The following is a 19701-nucleotide window of genomic DNA, read 5'->3' on the forward strand; positions in this document are numbered from 1 at the left end:
TGTGGGATGTGGCAGAGGGGTGAGGGAAAAAGGGTTCCCTTGATGTTTGTGGCAGGAAGAATTGCTAGGTAACCAAGTGCTCCTTTGTGTCTGCTTAGGTCTGCCAAAAGTCAGGCACCAGTATTGGGTTAGACATTCAAGGAATGTATTGGGGGAAATGCCTGTGAAAGATAAACAGGGAAGAGCAAGAGAAGGTGGGGAGAGACTCAGACCACAATGCAGGTGGTCTGTGACAACTGGGGCCAGAAGGAGGATTGGGTAAGAAGAGTCTTAGACAGTAGCACAGTTCAGGAAAAGCTCAACCAGGCCAATAGAGAGTCCTTGAGCCAAAGTCACCTACTGGAGGAGTCCTGCTCCTCACAGAAGTGGGCCTGCATTACTATGCTCACCATGTTCAGTCATTGGCGGGGAGTACAGCCCAGGCCAAGTGCAGCAACAGTGATGGTTCCAAGGGGGTGGCTGCTGGAGGCAATTATGCTTCCCATGGCAGGAGATGTCAGCAGCCACTGGTATGGTCACCACATCCTTCCCTTGGTAGTTGTGGCTAGGAAGGCAGAGTCCCTGGCAGGCAGTAGACAACTACAGGAACAGAAACTGGTGGTAGAATTAGACTGACTACTTTGGATAACAAAGCCAAGGCTGGCTTGACTGGCTGATAGCTAGACTCTTTCTTTGTTACTTTGTCACTCAGTGTTTAGATTGTTGTTTTTTCCCCCTTTCCATTGTTTATCGAATTCCCCATCTGAACCCAGGTCTAGAAAAAATAAAACCCTATGCATTTGGAAGAACTTTAAAATGAATTAGCTGGTAGGCTTTAGTTGCCATCATAAGCATCTAAAGATTATAAGGCCTCAGAGTTGGGGCAGACTGAAGACACTAAAGTTATTTGAGAAATAAGCAGACTGAATATTTGGCCTCCTAATTATGCTACAAGGAGTCTAAGTTTTTCCTGCCCGATGCCTGTGAATCACGATTTCTTAAATTTTCTTAGTTTCACAGAATCAGAGGACATGAGTCCTGAAAGACCCTGGAGGCTATCTAGTTCAACTACATCATCGTAGGGAAACTGTGGTCCTAAAAGGGGAAGGTACGCCAATATCCCCTATGAATCAAGATGTAAAAATCCTCAACAAAACACTAGCAAACTCAATCCAGCAACATGTGTATAAAGGATTATACACCATGACCAAGTGAGATTTATCCTAGAAATAGAAGTCTGGTTCAATCTATGAAAATCGATCAACGTAATACACCATATTAACAGAATAAAAGACAAAAAATACATGATCATCTCAATAGGTGTGAAAAGGAAAGGGACTTTCTCAAGTTCACACAGCTGATGGCAAAGCTGAGATTAAAACTCAGGTCATCTGACTTCTAGGCCAGAGTTGTTTATACCGGTGAGGGTAGGGGTAGGAGGCCGAACCAGCCCTTGCAAGAGTGTCCACTGCACTGAGTCCTGTACTGAGGGATTTCTCTGTTTTTTCATCCTGTCCTCACAACACCCCCAAGCAGTGGGCTCTGTTGTTATTCCCCCTCCTTTTGCATGAGGAAACTGAGGCTTAGAGAGGTAACACTGGTTGTCTGAGGTCACACAGCTGCAAGTATATGAGGAGCTAAGCCTAGATTTCAGGTCTCCTGCCTCGTCTCTGGTATTTTCCAGTGCCCATCACTGCTCTCCTCACTGAACAGTGCAACAGGATTAACCTGATTCCATTAGTTCTCAGATCACCTACTGCCAAGCACAGTGGATGGGCTTTTTGTTGTAAATGGATGGGAGTGCCCTCCGAATTCTCTGGGGGAATAGCCTCCTCTCCTGTGCCAGTGTGTGACAACTCTCAGAGCCCCAGCTGTTGACCTCACTGTAATCTGGGCTAAGTGGCCATTTATAGACACTAATGACTAGAAAGTCTTTTCAAGGAATGGAGAACCACAAAGAAGCAGGCAGCTCTAGGAAAGCCAGAAGCTGAATGGCTGGGAGGTGGAGCGGGGACAGGGGACAGTGGAGATAAGATAGGAACAAGGCTGTTCTTTGCTTCCTGAGAAGCTGGATAACAAGCTGGCTTGGCTTCTGGCAGAGTCTGGCCTAGTGATAGCTCTTGCCTCCTGATGGGACAAAAAAAGGGGAGACAGGCATCTCAGAGAATGAGGCGGAGAGAGACATAACTGGGCCAGGACTCAGAAAAGAGAGTTACCTTTTTCGTCTCAGACCTGGGCATCCCAGATGGAACTGTACTGAGGTTCTGGTTAGTCTAGCTTCCTCCAGGTGTGCATTACAGGGGTCCTGCTGGGAGCCTTCCCATTTGAGATTAAGGAGGTTGCATTCAAAATGGCCAGCTGCCCAAGACTGCACCTCTGTCACTGTTGAGGACAGTGGGGGTAAACATGCCTGATGTTCCGCCCTGGAAGGGCTTCAGAGCCTTTGGATTGAAGTCACAAAGGAGGCCTGGCATTTGACTACCATTCCTTCATCTGGTTCACTATCAAGGATCCCCCATCTCACCCATTCTGCTCCCCTGTTCTAATGTGGGCTTCCATAAGCCTCTGTCCCATCTTCCAAAATGCAGTCTGGAGAGCGAGGCACCAAGGCTGCAGGTCATTTGCAGGCGCACAGCCCTGGAGGCTAAAGTAGAGGTGCAGTGGCTTCCCCAACACTGGCCTGCATGTTGAACTCAGAAATACAGGGTATCCTTTTCAGCAAGAATCAAAGCAAGGTTGAAATGGGCCAGCAATGTATGGCACACTTTCTTCTCTTCCCTTTCGTGAAATTTGCTTCTCATATAGATCTTTTTTCACCAGGATATGCATCAAAGCTGCATACTCTGCCTTCCACCCTTCTCTTCTCTCTTCCTGTCTTTCAGACCAGGGAAAGTGGCTGCCTTTGGGATAGTCGCAACAAGATGCCCTGGACTGAAAATTCAGAGTGATGAGTTCCACTCAGCCCTGGCTTAGGGCAAGGCCCTTTCCTACCATGAGTCTCAGTGTCCCCACCTACCAAGTGGGGAGTTGGTGTCAGCCAACGTTTCTTAGTGGGTGGCATTCCAGGGGTCCACACACAAAGACTAAGTCCCTGCAAAACAGTGAGGATAGATGCTTTCTGTAGGTCTTGCTGACTCTCATACTCTCTGTCTTTAACTCACTTGGCAATTCTTGAGCAAACCATTGGGCCTCTTCATCTACAGAGAATGATAACCTGACTAGGTGATCTCTCATTTCTCCTCAAGTTACAAAAGTGTGAGGGTGGTAAGGAGAGGAGGTGGCTCCAGGAAAACCAGACGGGTCAGAAGAAGACCGAAGGTGGAGGCTTCGGTGACAGGAGAACAGAGAATGAGATCCCCCTCCCATAAATGTAGGGAAGGAAGGACATCAGACAGGTTACCATGAAAGAGAGGAGTAGCAGGAAAGCACAGGGCCATTTGTAGTTGAAACACATACTTGAGTATCTATTTGGACAAAATCTGGGGTAGGAAGGCAGCCTTCAAATTTTGAACCTTGGAAGGGTTGGCATTCCTGACAAGCGCTCAGAGAGCCAACACCAGACAAACCCTAAATCCCATGAGGAGAGTGTGCTGAGCTAAGTACTTGCAGCCTTGAACCCACCCTAATCCCCTCTGCCTGGAGCAGGTCCAGAAGGAGCATGATTTGCTGCAGAAAAGACAAGTCAGTTAGACCAAAATTCCAAAGCAACTTTTTAAACCTATAAATGATGATGATTTTATATAAACTTGAGTTTTTCCTTCAACATAGCACCATATTTTCTACTTACATGATCCTGGTTTCCTCTAAAGGAAATCTTTTTTTGGAATCCACACCATACATACGGAAGAGTATATAAAACATATAATAATAAAACCAACAGTCATGTACCCACCAACCAGGTTCAGAAATAGAACATTCAGAATATTTTAGAAGCCCCTTGTGTGCCCCTCCCTCTTCCCAGAGATAACAACTATCCTGGCTTCCAAGAGCCAGCCCTAGAAATAGACCCTGGGCTCTTGCAAGCTTTGAGCTCATCCTAGTGAGATCATGCACGTCACCAATCTCTTTAGGTAGTATTCTTCTGCGCAGATTTCCACAGATGGCTCATCTATTTTGTGTTGATCCTTATTAGTTTCAATTTTGTCTCTTTAAATATATTTTATGACTTTCTGATTATAAGAGTAATATGTACCTTTTGTAGTAAACTTGGAAAATGCAGAAAAGTGGAAAGCACAAACCTCATGGCATAATACAATACATAAACATTTAATGTTTAAATAATCCAGAAACAACTACTGTGTGAACATATTGGAGTGCAGTATTTCAGTCATTTGTTTCTATATATTTCACATTACTGGTATCAAGTTGTGTATATAGCTTTTCCCTTTATTATGAAATATAACATTGATGTAGAAAAGTGTGCAAGGCCTATATGTACAGTTTAATAAAGAAGTAAAAAATGAAAATCTGCTGTCAACACTGATCAGGTCAAGAAGTAGAATGTTGACAACCCCCAAGCAGATCCCCATGTGACCTTCCTGGTAAAAGATAATTATTCCCCTGCTTTTCTACAGAGCTTCATCACTTATTAATAGACTAAAACTTGTAAATTGCTTCATTTTCTAAAGCTTAGTGGTGGTGCCAGGTACAGTGGCTCACACCTGTAATCCCAGCACTTTGGGAGGCTGAGGCAGGCAGATCGCTTGAGCCCAGAGTTTGAGACCAACCGGGGCAACATGGGGAAACCCCGTCTCTACTAAAAATACAAAAAATTAGCTGGGTGTGGTGGTACATGCCTGTAGTCCCAGCTACCTGGGAAGCTGAGGTAGGAGGATCACCTGAGCCCACCAGGGAGTTGGAGGTTTTAGTGAACCGTGATTGTGCTACTGCACTCCAGCTTGGGTGACCAGAGTGAGACCCTGTCTCAAAACAAAACAAACAAACAAACAAAAACCTTGGCCGGGTGCAGTGGCTCACACCTGTAATCCCAGCACTTTGGGAGGCCGTGGTGGGTGGATCACCTGAGGTCAGGAGTTCAAGACCAGCCTGGCCAACATGGCAAAATCCTATCTCTACTAAAAATACAAAAATTAGCCGGGCGTGGTGGCATGTGCCTGTAATCCTAGCTACTCAGGAGGCTGAGGCAGGAGAATCCCTTCAACCCAGGAGGCGAAGGTTATGGTGAGCCTAGATCATGCCGCTGCACTCCAGCCTGGGCGACAGAGTGAGATTCTGTCTCAAAACAAACAAACAAACAAACAAACAAACAAACAAAAAACCTTACTGGCAAGCACAATCTAGGCATTTAAGGAAAGAGTCCAGGCCATTAGTAGATGAAGGCTTTCAGAAGAAGAGAGGCTGACCTGTCCCTGGTCATTATCTGCCTTCAGCTTCCTGGGAATGTGTAGAGCCCACAACCATCAGGACACTGGCAGAGTTGTGGACATGGTATTGGATATACAGAAGAAATATGGCCAAAGAGATTGGACTGCCCTCTGGGTTTTGCTTTCAAACTCACCGCAGCCTGCCTCCAGTACCTCCAGTTCCCAGGTGTAGGGCAACACAGAACGTCCCTGTGGGGTGAAGAGTGGCCTCCGCTGATCCGGCCAGCAGGACTAGGAAAGCAGAGCAGGAAATTCGCCAGACAAGGGTCAAGCCAGACTCTTCCAGTTTGGGGGACAGGGAGATGCCTGGGGACATAGAGTCAGAGAGGGAATTTAGAGATCTGCCTGCTCCTTAACCAGCTTTCAGCCCAACCCCATTACACTGGCCATATCCCCCCATTCCACTTTACCTCCCAGTTCTGAGATAATCTAGAACTCCTCTTCCTGAGCCTGGGGAAGATTCTGCCATATAGACCACGTTCCTTTCCAGTTTTCTCCTCTGCTGTCTTGTGATTCAGCTTCCTTGGTGCTGTGTAGTCAGTTAATCCTGGTCTATCTACATTTTAGCTTCATAAATTATAATGCTGTTATCTCCTCTCCTATTCTCTCTATCCTGGTGGGATTTTGTCTTTAAAAACAAAACAAAACATAAACTCTTACTGTAGTTTCAATGAGGCTCTGGGAGAGAGAGAATTTAGATGCATGCATTAAATCTGCTGTCTAATTCCGGAAATCTCCAAAGGAAATCCTGCCACTCCCTTCCTCGGTTGCCCAAACGTGACAGTTAGTTGGATGGCGGCTCCCTTGGAAGTCCAAGGCCTATCAGCAGCGCTCACTGTACCCATCAAGGAGATACTGAGGGAATTTGAGGGTGGGAAGGGAGGTGGGGGTTGGGGTGAGGGTTATGTTTTGAATATTGCTTCATATTGAAGCATTTGTAGTATTTGCGGTTAAGAGCCTGGATTTTCATGTAAGTCAACCTCAGGTTCAGCTTCCAGCTCTGCCAGTTACATATGGTGTGACTTTGAGCAAGTTACTTTGCTTTTCTGAACCTTATTTTCCCCCACCTATTAAGTGAGGATCATAGTGGTACCCGTCTTTCAGGCTTGCCATGGGTATTGAACATTTCACTTAGTAAACATTTATAGTGTTTCACTCAGCATCTGGCACATTGTATGTGTTCAATACATGGTAGCTATTGTCATCATCACTTTCATCATCGTCATGAGAAAATAGAAACCTTCCAGAAACTGTCAGGGCAACGATTGCCACAGGCCTCTGTTGGCTACTGAAACTCTAGACTCTGGAGAGCCTTGATGCCCTTTCCCTTTTACCCAGTCCCTGATGCTCCCCCAAGTAGCATGATGCCCAGAGGCCCACCAACCTCATTACCCAGCATTGCTGACAATAGGCACAGCCTTGGTCACTGTGAAACTGCCCCACAGCCTCAACCTCAGAAGTGGGAAGTGTACTGCAGATTTACTCTATGCCAGGTACTATGGGATATCCACAGGAATGTGCCACAGTGAGGTGACTGCCCAGGGGATAGTAATTCCTTCATTTCTTTATATGGGTTCTACCTTTTTCTGTTATTGGGTTCTTTTTCCCCTTGTCAAAGTAGCAATTTATCAGTTGAACTTAATTTTGTAATTAAATTTCAAATCTGAGAATTTACATGATGAAGTGAATTTGATTTTGGACCCAGTCAATTTCAGTCAGCCATAAACACTTACATTTTGAAATGTTAAAGTTAAATTATATACATTTGTGATTGAAAAACTCCAGGAAAGCCTAAACTCTTCCAGGTCTTGCTTAGGGGGTACCCTGCTCCAAGAAAACTTCTACGAAATGCAAATTTACAGAACAGATTCACCAAATGAATGGGATTGGCGCTACCATCGAGTTTTCTGTAGAATTTCTTCTCTCTTTTTTTTTCTTTTTTTTTTTTTAGATGGAGTCTCACTTTGTCACCCAGGCTGGAGTGCAGTGGCGTGATCTTGGCTCATTGCAAACTCCGCTTCCCAGTTTTAAGTGATTCTTGTGCCTCAGCCTTCCAAGTAGCTGGGACTACAGGCATGCACCACCATGCCCAGCTAATTTTTATATTTTTAGTAGAGATGGGGTTTCACCATGTTGGCCGTGCTGGTCTCGAACTCCTGACTTCAGGTGATCCATCCACCTCAGCCTCCCAAAATGCTGGGATTACAGGCATGAGCCACTGTGCCCAGCCAGAATTTCTTTAGTGAAACTTATGTACCTCCTCCACCCACCATACCACACATATCATAACAGAGATTCCCCAACTTGGAGTTCTTCTCATTTCAAGGTACAGTTATTATAAAAAGAAGAAGACACCTGGGTCTCACAGCAGCCAGCCCTGCAGCCATTGCACAGCTGTAGAATCCCAGTGGCCTTCCAAAATATTCTTGCTGCTAGTCTACTTACTGCAATAACAAAAGTTTCACCTGGGCACTTTGATCACACAAAGCTTGGCACAGGCTTTGAAATCAGACAATACCTAGGTTCTAGTCTAGGCTCTGGCATTTACCAATGGGTGATCATGGGCAGGTTGCTTAACCTTTTTGTGCCTCAGTTTCCTTATCTTTACAATGGGATCATAATAGTACCTTCTTCATAGGATTGTTCTGAGGATTCATTAATTGAAATGACCCTGGGAAAGGGTCAGTGCCTTACATTGAGTAACTTCTCAATAAATATTTATAATATCATTACCATCATCAATTATTATTAATTTACTTTACCAAAACACAGGTCCTGCTGAGTCATGTTGGCCAGACCACACCTAGAACAGCATGTCCAGTTTTAAGTTAATCTGTGTAAAATTCATAGATCAGTGCCTGGACCGTTGAAAGGGGCTCAATACATGGTGGAAGTATTGTTAATTAATACTGCTGCTAACCTTCCTGGAGTGCATACAACATGCCAGGCACTGCATATGTGTTAATTCTATTAGTCCTCCTAACCTTTACCACTCTATGAATAATATACAACTATTAATCCCTTTTGCAAATGAGAAAATTAAGGCACATGAGAAAATTAAGGCACAGAAACGTTAAGTAACTCTCCCACAATTACAAAGCATGGAAGTGGCAAACACATAATTCAAGTCCAGACACTCTTTTTCCAGAGCCTGGACTCTTAGCCTCTATGCCAAAGAGCTGTGCTGTCCAATGCTGTAGCCAGCAGTCACATGTAACTATTTAAATTTTAAAAGTTAAATTTTAAATTTTAAAAATTAAATTTTAAAAAGTTCAGTTCTTCATTTGTACTAGCCACATTTCAAGTGCTACACACTTCATGTGGCCAGTGGTTACCATATTGAACAGTTCTAGAGCATTCTATTCTTTCTGGGATGATTCAGCATCAACTCGGGAAGTTCTGTTGGACGGCGCTGCTTACAGAGATTCTGAAATTCTGTTTCTTACAAAATCTCAGACTTGAATTGTACAGCTTTCTTGCATTGTTATCAATAGATGCATACTTATGATATATTGAAATTCCATTTGCACTTGGCCAAGTAGGGTAATGGCAAGAAAAAAGCCAAGAAGAGTGACTCACATGACATTTTTCTGTTTCCCCAGCGCATTATTTCAAATTCACAAAGTTGTCTCCTATCACCTCTCTTTGACATGGGACAGGAGGCATTCACCAACTTGCCCCAAAATCCAGGTTCTTCCACATGTCTGCCTTCACCTCTTTGGGCTATCTGGATAATACTTAGTGCTCTAGCATAGTAACCTCACGAGTGACTTGAACAACTGAGGCTGGCTTCTGAAGTCAGGGAGCCACAGAGGACCTTGGACTCCAGGTGTCTTTGGCACACTCATCAAGTCTCCAGTTCGCTTTCTTGGGTTTTCTCTGCTCATTTCTGTTACATGGTTAGTAAAGGTCAGAGAAAGAAAAGGTGTTAAGGATCCATTACCTTAATTCCAGAATGATTAAGTCAAGAAACCTACAAGCTCTCAGAAGCCAGTGTAATTAGAGTGCACTACTATAACCTTGCAAATGTGCATACGTCTCCTTCTGAATCACCAGAGTGAAGATTGGGCCAATATCCAATCTAGTCAATAATTTATAAACCCAGAGCAGTCATCCACTTCTTGCAAAGCAGCTGAATATCTATGGGGGTTAGTCATAATCTGAGCTTCTTGCACCAGAGCCATTTGAGCTACGGAATAGCACAGAGTGTCACAGAACAGCCAACAAAGCAGAGTTATTTCAGTATGAAAGAAGGAGGAGCACCTGACTGCTCCTCACCATGTGCAGAGAAGGAGCCCATGCATTTCCAAACCTGGGGATTTCTTGGTTTCTAGCTTGGTTTCTGTCTGTACCCCACCTTGCTATTGTGTGATCTGAGTAAGCCCATCTCCACTTCCTCGTCTTATTAGCTAGGAACGATCTATCTCAAATTCATGTGTGCACAGAGTTCAGTGCCCAGCACACTAAAGTATGTTCAGTAAATGTGTTAGCTGATGTTATTTTCACCATATGATTATGATCACTCTCTGTTCTACTAATGGGTTTTATAAACCAACCAGCATTGAAAAGAGATGAGTAGATATGCTAAAATGAGAGTAAAGGCTCAGTTTATCATTGATGTTTATCCCAGAAAAAAAGGCTAGCACAATGTTCACCAGATTATAATCTCCCAAGTGCCTAGAACACCATGCCAAGCTAGTAACATAGTAAAGTTTATTGAATTTTGCAAGTATTTGCTGAGCCCTTTGCCTGGGCTAGATACTGTCGGGACACCAGAGGGATTTAGAGATGATTAAGACTTGGCCCGGCAAGAATGTTTAGTCAGCCAAGGGTATTCAGCTACAGAAGCTGGACCTGGAAAGAGAGGCAGAATTTCCAGGGTGGAGGAGCTTCATCTCAAAAGACACACAGAATTCCCAGAGTACAATCATGGAGAAAGGGCATTCCAGGCTTGGCAAACCAAGGAGCACAAGCACAGAGGGCCGAGCACACATGGCAGCCTGTCTGGAGAGCTCCAAGGAGATTGGTATGACTGGGGGTACGTGACATTATGGAGTACAAAACCTGGCTGCTGAGAGGGTGGATGTGCTTGCACTTGCATCTCTAGTCTGGTTTGAGCCATTGGAGGATTTTTCAGGGAAAGGGAAACTGGGTTGACCTGGTTCCAGCAAGCACTCTGACAATCATGAGAAGCCCAGGGTCCAGGGGGATGAGTAGGTGTGACCTCCAGGAAACGGGGCACCGCTATCAGACTCTATCTGTCCCATGGCTTACTTCTGTGAGATTTGAAATAGTGTAGAACTTGTCAGTCCATGAGCTAGTAATTATGCCCACCAATTACTGATTGATTTGCCTTTCTGAGATGCGCAGTGATCCCAAGGACAGAGATGGATTTACCTTGTGTTTAGAAACTTCTAGAAATTGAAATGTTCCTAACAACCTTTTCTGTGGAGGTTGTACCTCACACTTAGAGTGTGTGATAAGCAGTTTCTTTTCCTAATTAAATAAAATGGAGAAAAGACGCAAGCATCAGCTATAAAGCTCCCAGTCAGTCAGAGTCAAGAGACTGAATCTCATCTCTTTTATTTATTTTGTGTTTTAACTGGGGATTGCATTGGTCTGCACAGTGCTTGCTCCCATCCTGCTCCACTTGATTGAGTGGCTCCAGGCCCCCTCTTGATTGCTGCTGAAATAGAACTGCCCACGCTGTCGGGGTATCTTCCGCCGCTGGTCATTTCCATGTGCCATCTGCAGTTTTTTCTGCCTGATGGACTACTGAGGCACTGCAAGCGTATGTTAATGCTGATGGGGGGCCCTGTTTCTTGACCCATCACTAATATCTTGCAAGTCACACGAAGCTACCAGGGATTCCTGAGCAAAAGCTTAAAACGCTTCAGTTCTCTACAAATAAGCCCCATTCATTGCTTTTAGAGTGTGTTGTCATGGAGCAGACAAGTAATCAGAGCCAGAGTAATATTTGCATATTGAGGTCTTCAAAACTCCAGTGTGGCTATGAAATGGTGTTTAAAGTTATCAAGGAGCTAGGTATGCAGGCAGAAAGAATTGTCCATTATAGAAAGCAATGTCTCTGCTCATGTCCCAGATAACCTTGCTCCAAGGACAAACTGGAGCTTGATTTCATGAAGCTGCAGATGGCCAGTGAGCTCAGCTCTGTACTCACGAACCACCCCACGGGAGGGGCACTGAGACCTCTATGGTTGGCACAAATCCCATTAGAATGGTAAAGAAATCCTTTTCACAAGTACATAGAAATTGCTTGCTAAGATTTCATGGGTTTTCTTGACTTTGTTGTTTTTGTTTGGGTTTTAGAGGGTGGGCATGAGTCATCTCTAAAACTCTTCAGGTAGTTAGGTTGTCTTTTTATTCCCATTTTTAAGTATTTATAATTTGTTCTTAAAATTTTGTCCGGAGGTCCACACCTCCCCTTGGAAAACCTTGCTTGTACTTTTCTTAATGGCACATTTTAAGTTTCTGTGTTTCAAAACTTGCTTGTCATATAACGTGCTAATGACTAAACACATGCACACATCCATACCAATGCAAACGACATGTGGGCTTGGGAATGAGGCAAGACTGGGTTTGCATCCTGCTCTGCTACTAATGGGCTGTATGATTTTGGGCAACTTAGTTAACCTCTCTGGGCCTCAGTGGCCTCATTTGTAAAATAAGGACAATAATAGTCCCTTTCTCATAGATGGCTGTTTATACAGATCAAATAAGACCAAATATTTAAAGAACCTCAGTTAGTGCCTAAAGCACAGCAAATGCTCAATACATTCAGTGGTGGCAATTTTTATTGTTATTTCAAATATTACAACAAAATATGTACTGAACTATTATCCATTGCAAAGACTTGCCCACAATAGGCGCTTAGTAAGTGTTTATTGCAATAAATTGAAGTGATTCCAACTATGTAGCTTAGATTTCAGGTATGAGTGTTTCCTTCTCCACTGGGATGTTTGCTAATGGACATAGATGATCACTCACAGCTCAGGTATTAAAAGCAGGAGAGTAGAGGTGCTGCTTCATGTAGAAAGAAGAGCAACTTCTCATCCAGGCAGGCTTCCACCTGGTCCTTTGGACACCACTGTTGCTAAGCACTTGATGTGCTCGTCAGGGTGTCAGGGCTCTTAGCAGCCACCCATTTGCGTTTTGCAGCTTTTGCTGACATAGATATCAAGTATGAAGTTATTTTAACTGCCTTTGGCTGAAAAAAATGGGTCATATGTTCAATACATTCAATTCTGCTGAAATCCCTGTCTTCTAAAGCATGATAGAAAGGGGAGGTACCACCCACAGAAGTCCTAAAATCTTGGGGCCCTAGTAGGGTATAGTTCAACAAGGGCTGCAGCTCAGGACATGGTTATTGTGAGATTTACTCATGACTGTTTGGTTTTGCACTCACCATTTGGTTTTGCAGATTCCTCAGCGTGTTTACACACACATACCTACAAACCAGTTTAGAGTTGTGTGCTCCGTTGTGGGGGGTGGTCAGTGGGGTGGGGGTGGGGTAGGGTGGGTTCAGGCTTGGTCAAAGTCATTGCAGATGAACCAGCTATCTGACTTAGCTTTGTTCCCATTTTCAACAAGACAGTGATTTCTCAAGCCAGGCGAGTCTTCACATGAGATCCACGGATGGGCATTAAGTGGCCCAGAAAACCCCCCAAAATTAGATATAAAATGTTGGTGGGCTGGAAAGGGGGAGACACCATAAGTGCTTTTTCTGTGGAGAGAAACCATAGCTTATAACTGCTTCTCAAAGAAGTCTGCGACCCAAGACAAGCTAAGCTCACAAAGCTGTTTGGTTTTGTTCCACCAAGCCAGTTGGTGGGTATAACCACAACACCCAAACCACCTAGCTAGGCATTCAGGGCAGTAACAAGATCAGTCAGAACCATTCTGTGGCCAAGCAGCTGATGGATTGTTCAATCGGTTGTTGTAGACTCATGTAGACAAAGCCTGCAAGCTTGGGGAAGCCAGGCCCCCCCAGGTCAGCCTCGGGCGACAGCCCCCGTCCTGCCAGGCCCTGGGGAGTGAGTCCTTCCTGCCCAGCAGCTCGTTTGCTCATGAGCTGGCCCGAGTCACCTCCTCGTACAGCACCTCAGAGGCAGCGCCCTGGGGCAGCTGGGATCCGAAGGCCTGGAGGCAGGTGCCCGCTCCACTACTGCCTAGCTGTGATGCCGCAGGTAAGTCACTTCCCCCTGAGCCTTGCTTTCCTCATCTGTCAATGGGGCACAGTCCCTTGCTCAGCCTGCCCGCCTGCCTCACAGGGTTGTTGGGAGGAACACAGGAGGTGACAGCTCCGAAGGTAAAGCTCTGTCCACCCATGAGTGACTTCTAGTGCTTCCTGGGCCTGCTTGTTCTCTACTTTCTGCCCGGCATTCTTTGGCAAAGGGAAAACCCAAGCAAGCAGAGTGCTCCAGGTGCCTCAGCCCCACCTCCAGGGAAATGAGTGGGGGATTGTCCAGGGTGCAGTTGCTCTCTCCCTCAGCTGTACACCTTCCAGTACCCCATTTCCATGCCTGCCTGTCTGTCCCTGAGGCCAGACTGGGAACCTGAGGGGGACAGGGGCTGTTCTTCTGCACCTCCGAAGCCCTGCACCTGATACCTGCTGCTTGGTACCTAGTGGGTGCTCGGGAACTGCCTCTCCTGCCAGCCATCTGCTGTGAATTCCAAACCCCACCCAGGACTCCCACACCCTAGAGGCAGGAAGTTGGATTGCCCTACTGGAGGACTGGCAGTCTGGTAGGTAGTACAGGCAGAAGGAATCCAAACCAAGTTTGTCCAAGAGGGCTGTGAGTTGGGATCATCCTCTAGATTCTAGAGTCTAGAAGGAATGGCTGGACCTGCCCCCAGAGTCACATTAGTGGTCATGAGAGCAAGCGGATGGATACCAGCCAGAGGGGGCCTTTGCAGAGAATTGCATCTGGTGCATAAAATATCAATGTGCACAGGACGTCTGCCCTATCTGCAGAGAAAACTGGAGACATGAACATTTTCTAAGTGATAGTGATCAGAAGATGGTCATTAAGCTGAAAGGGCCTCCCAGGATTCTGGCCTTTAATGGAAATTCTGCTTTGGTATGTACAGCCTTGTTCTCTTTATCCTGCCTGCCCTGGCCTGGAAGAACAAGCAGTGCTTTCCTTTCAAGGGCTATTGATTTCTCTCTCTCTCTCTCAGAGTCACAGAGCTCCTCAGCTGTTCACTCTTCAGCTGAAACCAGAGAAATCTTGTCCAGCACAAAGCTGCCAGGGAAACAGAATTAGCAAAACGGACATCGTCCCCTCAGGATGTCGCTGTTTCCACCCTTGTCTGCCTTGCCTTTCCCTCTTTGGAAGCCACAAATGAAAGGATCTCAGCTAGCTTGCCTTGAGAATTCTTGTCCCTCACCTATTCTCTCTCTTCTCAAGCCAACAGCTTTCACCCAGCAGTGAAGGGGCAGTGCAGATTTGTGGCCCCAAATCTTCTCTAAGAACCTTGGAAATTCGCCCCACCTGGGGGCCTTTGAGGGTCAGGCCTGGCATTCACTAAATCCTCCCTCTCAGCACAGCTGCCTTGTCAGTCCAGCCTGTGAGTCAGTGCGAGACAGAGGATGCAGGCACCACAGGGGAAGAAGAAAGGCAAGCTGGAAATATATTTGTTTCCTTTGCCCAGGATCATTCCCAGCATCTAAACCAAGTTCTTCCCAGACCCGCCAAGACTGAGGAGTCAGAATAGAGTTTGCAGCAGTCATAGGTCATGTGGGAAGACAGAAAACAAAGGGCAAAAAGAATTTCATATACAGATTTCTGCCATTTGCTTTCAATGGCATTCCTTTTGTGAAGCCCCAGTGACAGGTTCAGACCAGTTCAAACCTGAGGGCAGCACCGTTACCATGGGTCAGGTCTCCAGAAGAGCAAGGAAAGATCCCTAACATAGAAAATGGTGTGGCAGGTTCCAGTTCCCTGTTGGGGTCCCATGACTTGACCTTAGGTTTCTGCCAGCACCTGCCCACTCTCCATTCCTTCACCCTACTGGGTGGTCATTAGAGCATTATCTGCTTTGATTGATTTACTTGTGTCCATAAGAGTAGAGACAAACAGTGTTATCCCCATGCCTGGAACAAAGCCTGGCCCACAGTAGACCCATGATCAATGTTTGTCAACTGAGTGACAGAGGGGCTGACTGGACTGTCATGTAAGCAATACCTTCCCATCAGGGTCTCGGGAAGGTAAGTTCAGGGGCCCCAGAGTTACTGTGGCCCGTATCCCTCTGGCTGCATTCTGGGCAAGGAAAGGCGCTGAGCCAAGGCAACGCAAAAGGGCAGGTGTTCAGTGGGTTCCACCCCAGATCCTGGTGTTAACAGTCCACTGGGAGAAGTGGCCCAATTCGTGCTCATTACTCCCAATGGTCCTGCCTCCCTGCAGGCATTCTGGAGAAGCTGAGTCACAGGCTCTGAGAGTTAGGAGGAACTTAGGAAACAATCAAAACTTGCCTGCCATTCATTTTAGGAAGCCGCTATAGTTTCTGAAGGACGACTGAAGGGAATTTTTTCCTAAGAGCATCCATCCATCCTCCACCTAGGCTTCAGACAGCACTGTCTACGTTGCCACTATCTATGGGCCATGGCCAGTCAGAGCCCATGGGTCTCAGGGGGCTCCACCCATGTGGGGGTGGAGGTCCCCACCACTCAGATCTTGAATGTGTGGTGGTCCCATGCAGTATACTATCTTCCTGTCATTCCAAAGGAAAAGTCAGAAGTGTGAATGAGTTGTTTCTAATTCTGGCTTCCAAAAAGTACAAAAGAAGGTGCTTTTTCTTGTGGAGTACACTAGTGCTCAACCTTTGGGACAGGTAGCTGAGCCCTTCTGCTGTGTAGCAGGCTGGCTCTCTGTGGGGGCACTCATGGAGCAGTGCCTGCTAGGAAAGGAGACAGGGGTTCCCTAGCTGGAGGGGTAGATAATCTCCCCCCTCCCTCCCCTCTTCTGTCCTCCCTTTCCCTTCTCCCTCCTCCTCCCTCCTCCCCTTCCTCCTCCTCCTCTTCCTTCTCTTCCTCTTCTTTCTTCTCCCTCTCTCTCTCCCCCTCCCTCGTTTCCTTCCTCCCTTCCTCCACATTCTTTATAAAACAAGGCTTTGGATCCATTCACTGCCATCCCCCAGAAGCTATGTCATTTGAATTCTTGTCTGAGTCAGGATGCTCTCCTCCAGGGGATCATGGGGCAAGGAACTTCAGCCCAAATCCATCTGAAATCCAGGAACGTTTTGTGGGCATCTGTCTCAGTCCCACTGATCGTTTGTCCTCTGCCTTTCCCCAGTTGGAGTCCTTTTGCCCCTTTAAGTGGTTGAATTGGTAACGAGATCATTCTTCCCGTGTAGTGGTGAGAAGGCAGCACTCAGGTGATTGCACCTGGGTAAACAGGAGACATTAGCATGTGTTGGCTGGTGAGTGAAGCTGGTGCAGTGCCTGGCATGGGCTCAGTTGTGCCAGCAGGCAGTGGTGGAGTTTGGGCTTTTTCCCCTCTCTCCTGCCCAGCACACAACCCCCAGAGACAGGTGGGGGCTTTACAGCTTCCTGGCATCAGCCTGAAGCTTCTAGAAAGGCATCCCAAGAACTTCCAAGTTTGTCATCTTGGCTGAGACTGTGAATGTGGTCCCTTGTCTGAGGGTGGGGGCTGGGAGGGGGTGTGACAGACGAAGAGCCGGGCCTTAGTTCTCTGGGGGTCACCATGAGAGAAGCACACCTGGGCTCGCACAGAACTCAGTGCTGCTTGTCAGTGTCACCTGGCACAATAGGACCTAGTGCCACAGTTGCAACCCTAGAAAATTTGACGACCCCTTCATAGCTTTGTTTATAAAAGGCCACACGGCCTAGGCCGTCCTTCATAAGAGAACAGAAAGTGAGTGTCCCAGTCACAAAGCAGCAACTTTCAGGCACGGTTTCCTCCTGGTCACTGAAACCATTTGTCATTTCCTGTTTTCTCCATTTTCCAACGATTCTAATTGTCAGTGTCAAAAGGCAACAACTGTTTTCTTGGGGCTTATCTTTGGAGCACATTGATTCAGAACAAAGGATGGGAGCCTCCATCTGCAAAACAAAGGAAGCAGCCTCCTCGGGAGGCCTGGAGAGAATGCTCTGGCTCCTTTTGCCAGGTACAGCAGGACCAGCATAGCAGCAGAGGACTGGTGGTGCCTCTGGACACTGCCGTAAGGTGAAGAGTCCATGGAGGGCCCTCGCTTGCTGGTGGCACCCTGGACTTGAAGGTCCTGCAGAGCTGGCCGCCAGCACCCAAGCTGGGTGTCAGCAGCATTGTGTGGCCTTGGCAGTTTCCATAGTGATACGCTGGCCAGCTTTTCCATTAGACTCCGGGGTCCTCTGGAATGTGTGCTTCCTAGGATGAAGACGCCCCAGCACCCGCTGAAGCCCGCCCTGCTCCGGCATGGCCTTTCCTTTTGTCTGGCACGCCCCTGGGCTTGGCTTTCTCTTTCCGTCCCTCCCTTTGGACTTTACCACACTTCCCCTGCTGTTTCCTTAGTCACACTCTCTAGCCTCCATCTGCCCCTTCCCCCCAACCCCGACCTCTGTACAACTGTGTTATTTGATGAAACTAATGCAGCAACCGGTGGGGATGGAATTAAGGACCGTTTAGCCCTAGCCAGCCACCCAGGAATCTGTCCCCAGAAGCAGCAGAAGCACCTGGTTTGCAGTTAGGAGATACTGTACTTCTTAGCTGTGTCACCTTGGGCAAGTCATTTAACCTCTCTGAGCCTCTGCTGTCACATCAGTAAGCTGGGGACTGTAGATCTTCTGCCCTGATGTCCTGAGGCTGGTACAAGGAGAAGAGGCAAAGCGAAAGGACTGCCTTCAGAAATGGCCGCCAACCCTGACCTGACCATCTCAGGCAGATCCGGATGGTGCGGCCTTGGGAAGTGGTCATGTGACCCCCATGCTCCTCAGTGTCCACATGGGGTGTTGCTAGATGACATCAAATAATGGGTGAGACATGCTCAGTATAATGAGAGCTTGAGAAGGCAGATTCCACCCCACCCCCACCCCCACCCCTTGCCGCCTTGCCAATGCTTCAGCAGGGAGAGGGCAGCTGCATAGGGCAGCTGAGAAACAGCCCCTCACTGCCCACACAGCAGCTCCAGTGGAGGGGGAGGCAGGGACCAGGACAGGAAGCAGGCTAAGGGCGGGATAGAAAAGCAAACCCCAGTCTGGTGGAATTGCTTCTGGTGTAGTCTTCCCGGTGCCATGTGTTTGTCCTCTCTGCCTTGGCAGGAACCAAGGCCAGGAACTGCTGCCAGGCCTGAGAGCCGGGCACAGTCCCAAGCACTGGGTCTCTACCCCGCCCCACTCCCGCCAGCCCCACCGAGTGCAGAGAAGGGTTCCCAGAAGCCCTTTGCTGGAAAAGCAGGCACTGCACGGGCAGACCATGTTGCAGAGTCAAGTCCTCTGGTGTCTGGGGGGACACAGACCAGAAAGTGGACTTGGAGCATGTGCTCCCAGACAGAGCTGCCTTGGTGGTTGAGAAAGGGAGAGAGATGGCAGCAGTTGAGCAGATATGGCCGGGCTCCCCTCACTATGTGGGGTGAGGAGGCTTCAAGCACTGGACTGGGAGTCAGGCCTGGATCCAACTCACAACCTGACACCAATTGGCTGACAGTCTCAGAGCAAGTCATGCCTTCTCTGGGTCTGGGGGCTTTCATGTTATTCCCTCCTGGCTATGTTCTTCCCCTTTGCTCCTTGAGCCAATCCCAGACTAAGTGCTGAAACTGCGGCCTTGAAACTTGGCTCACTCCTCCCCCTGCCCACCCCGCCAGCTTTCAGATGGCGACAGGAAGCTCCTCCGAATTGCCTATGCTGCAACTAGTCAGGAGAAGGGCGGGAGGTTGGCAGTAAGTGTTTGGCTACTCCCAGTGTTGGAGACTGTGTCCACCTGACCATGTGATCATCCGGCCGTTCATGCCAGGACCACCAGGAACAAGCCTCGGTTCTCTTCCCAATGTCCTTTCCCTATGACAGCCCTGCAGAGGCTAGGCATCCACCACTACATAGCCCACAGTCTGCTCTGCCCCAGCCACAGCATCCTCCGCTTGCTCAGCCATTCTTTGGGTAATTTGAAGTCCAATCCCCACTCTCATTACTTACCATCCTCTGAATGCAGCCAGTCTGTCTGGGTCTCCCTGAGACTAGCATGCCCAGACTCCTGTGGGTATAGCCTGGCCAAGGCAGAGTTAGCACAGGACTGTCACCTCCCTCCTTCTACATACTCTGCTTCTATTAATGCAACCTAAAGTTACATTTGTTCTTTTGGTGACCGCTTCTCACTGCTGACCC

General features: G+C 47.4%; 1 protein-coding gene across 27 annotated transcripts in view; it reads left to right on the forward strand.

The window, feature by feature from the left end:
- The window catches only part of MAMLD1 (mastermind like domain containing 1), a 144925-nt gene that overhangs the window by 120649 nt on the left and 4575 nt on the right, over positions 1 to 19701 (forward strand). For all 27 annotated transcript variants that reach the window (XR_013412643.1, XR_013412647.1, XR_003726038.2 and 24 more), the window contains one exon: positions 13327 to 13570. Coding sequence is in view for 18 of the 27 variants with exons in the window: in XM_077988060.1 (XP_077844186.1) it covers positions 13327 to 13570 (244 nt within the window). In the remaining 9 variants the exon portion in view is untranslated. The remainder of the gene's footprint in view (positions 1 to 13326; positions 13571 to 19701) is intronic.

This window comes from Macaca mulatta, chromosome X, assembly GCF_049350105.2.
Source record: "Macaca mulatta isolate MMU2019108-1 chromosome X, T2T-MMU8v2.0, whole genome shotgun sequence".
Lineage (NCBI taxonomy): Eukaryota > Metazoa > Chordata > Mammalia > Primates > Cercopithecidae > Macaca > Macaca mulatta.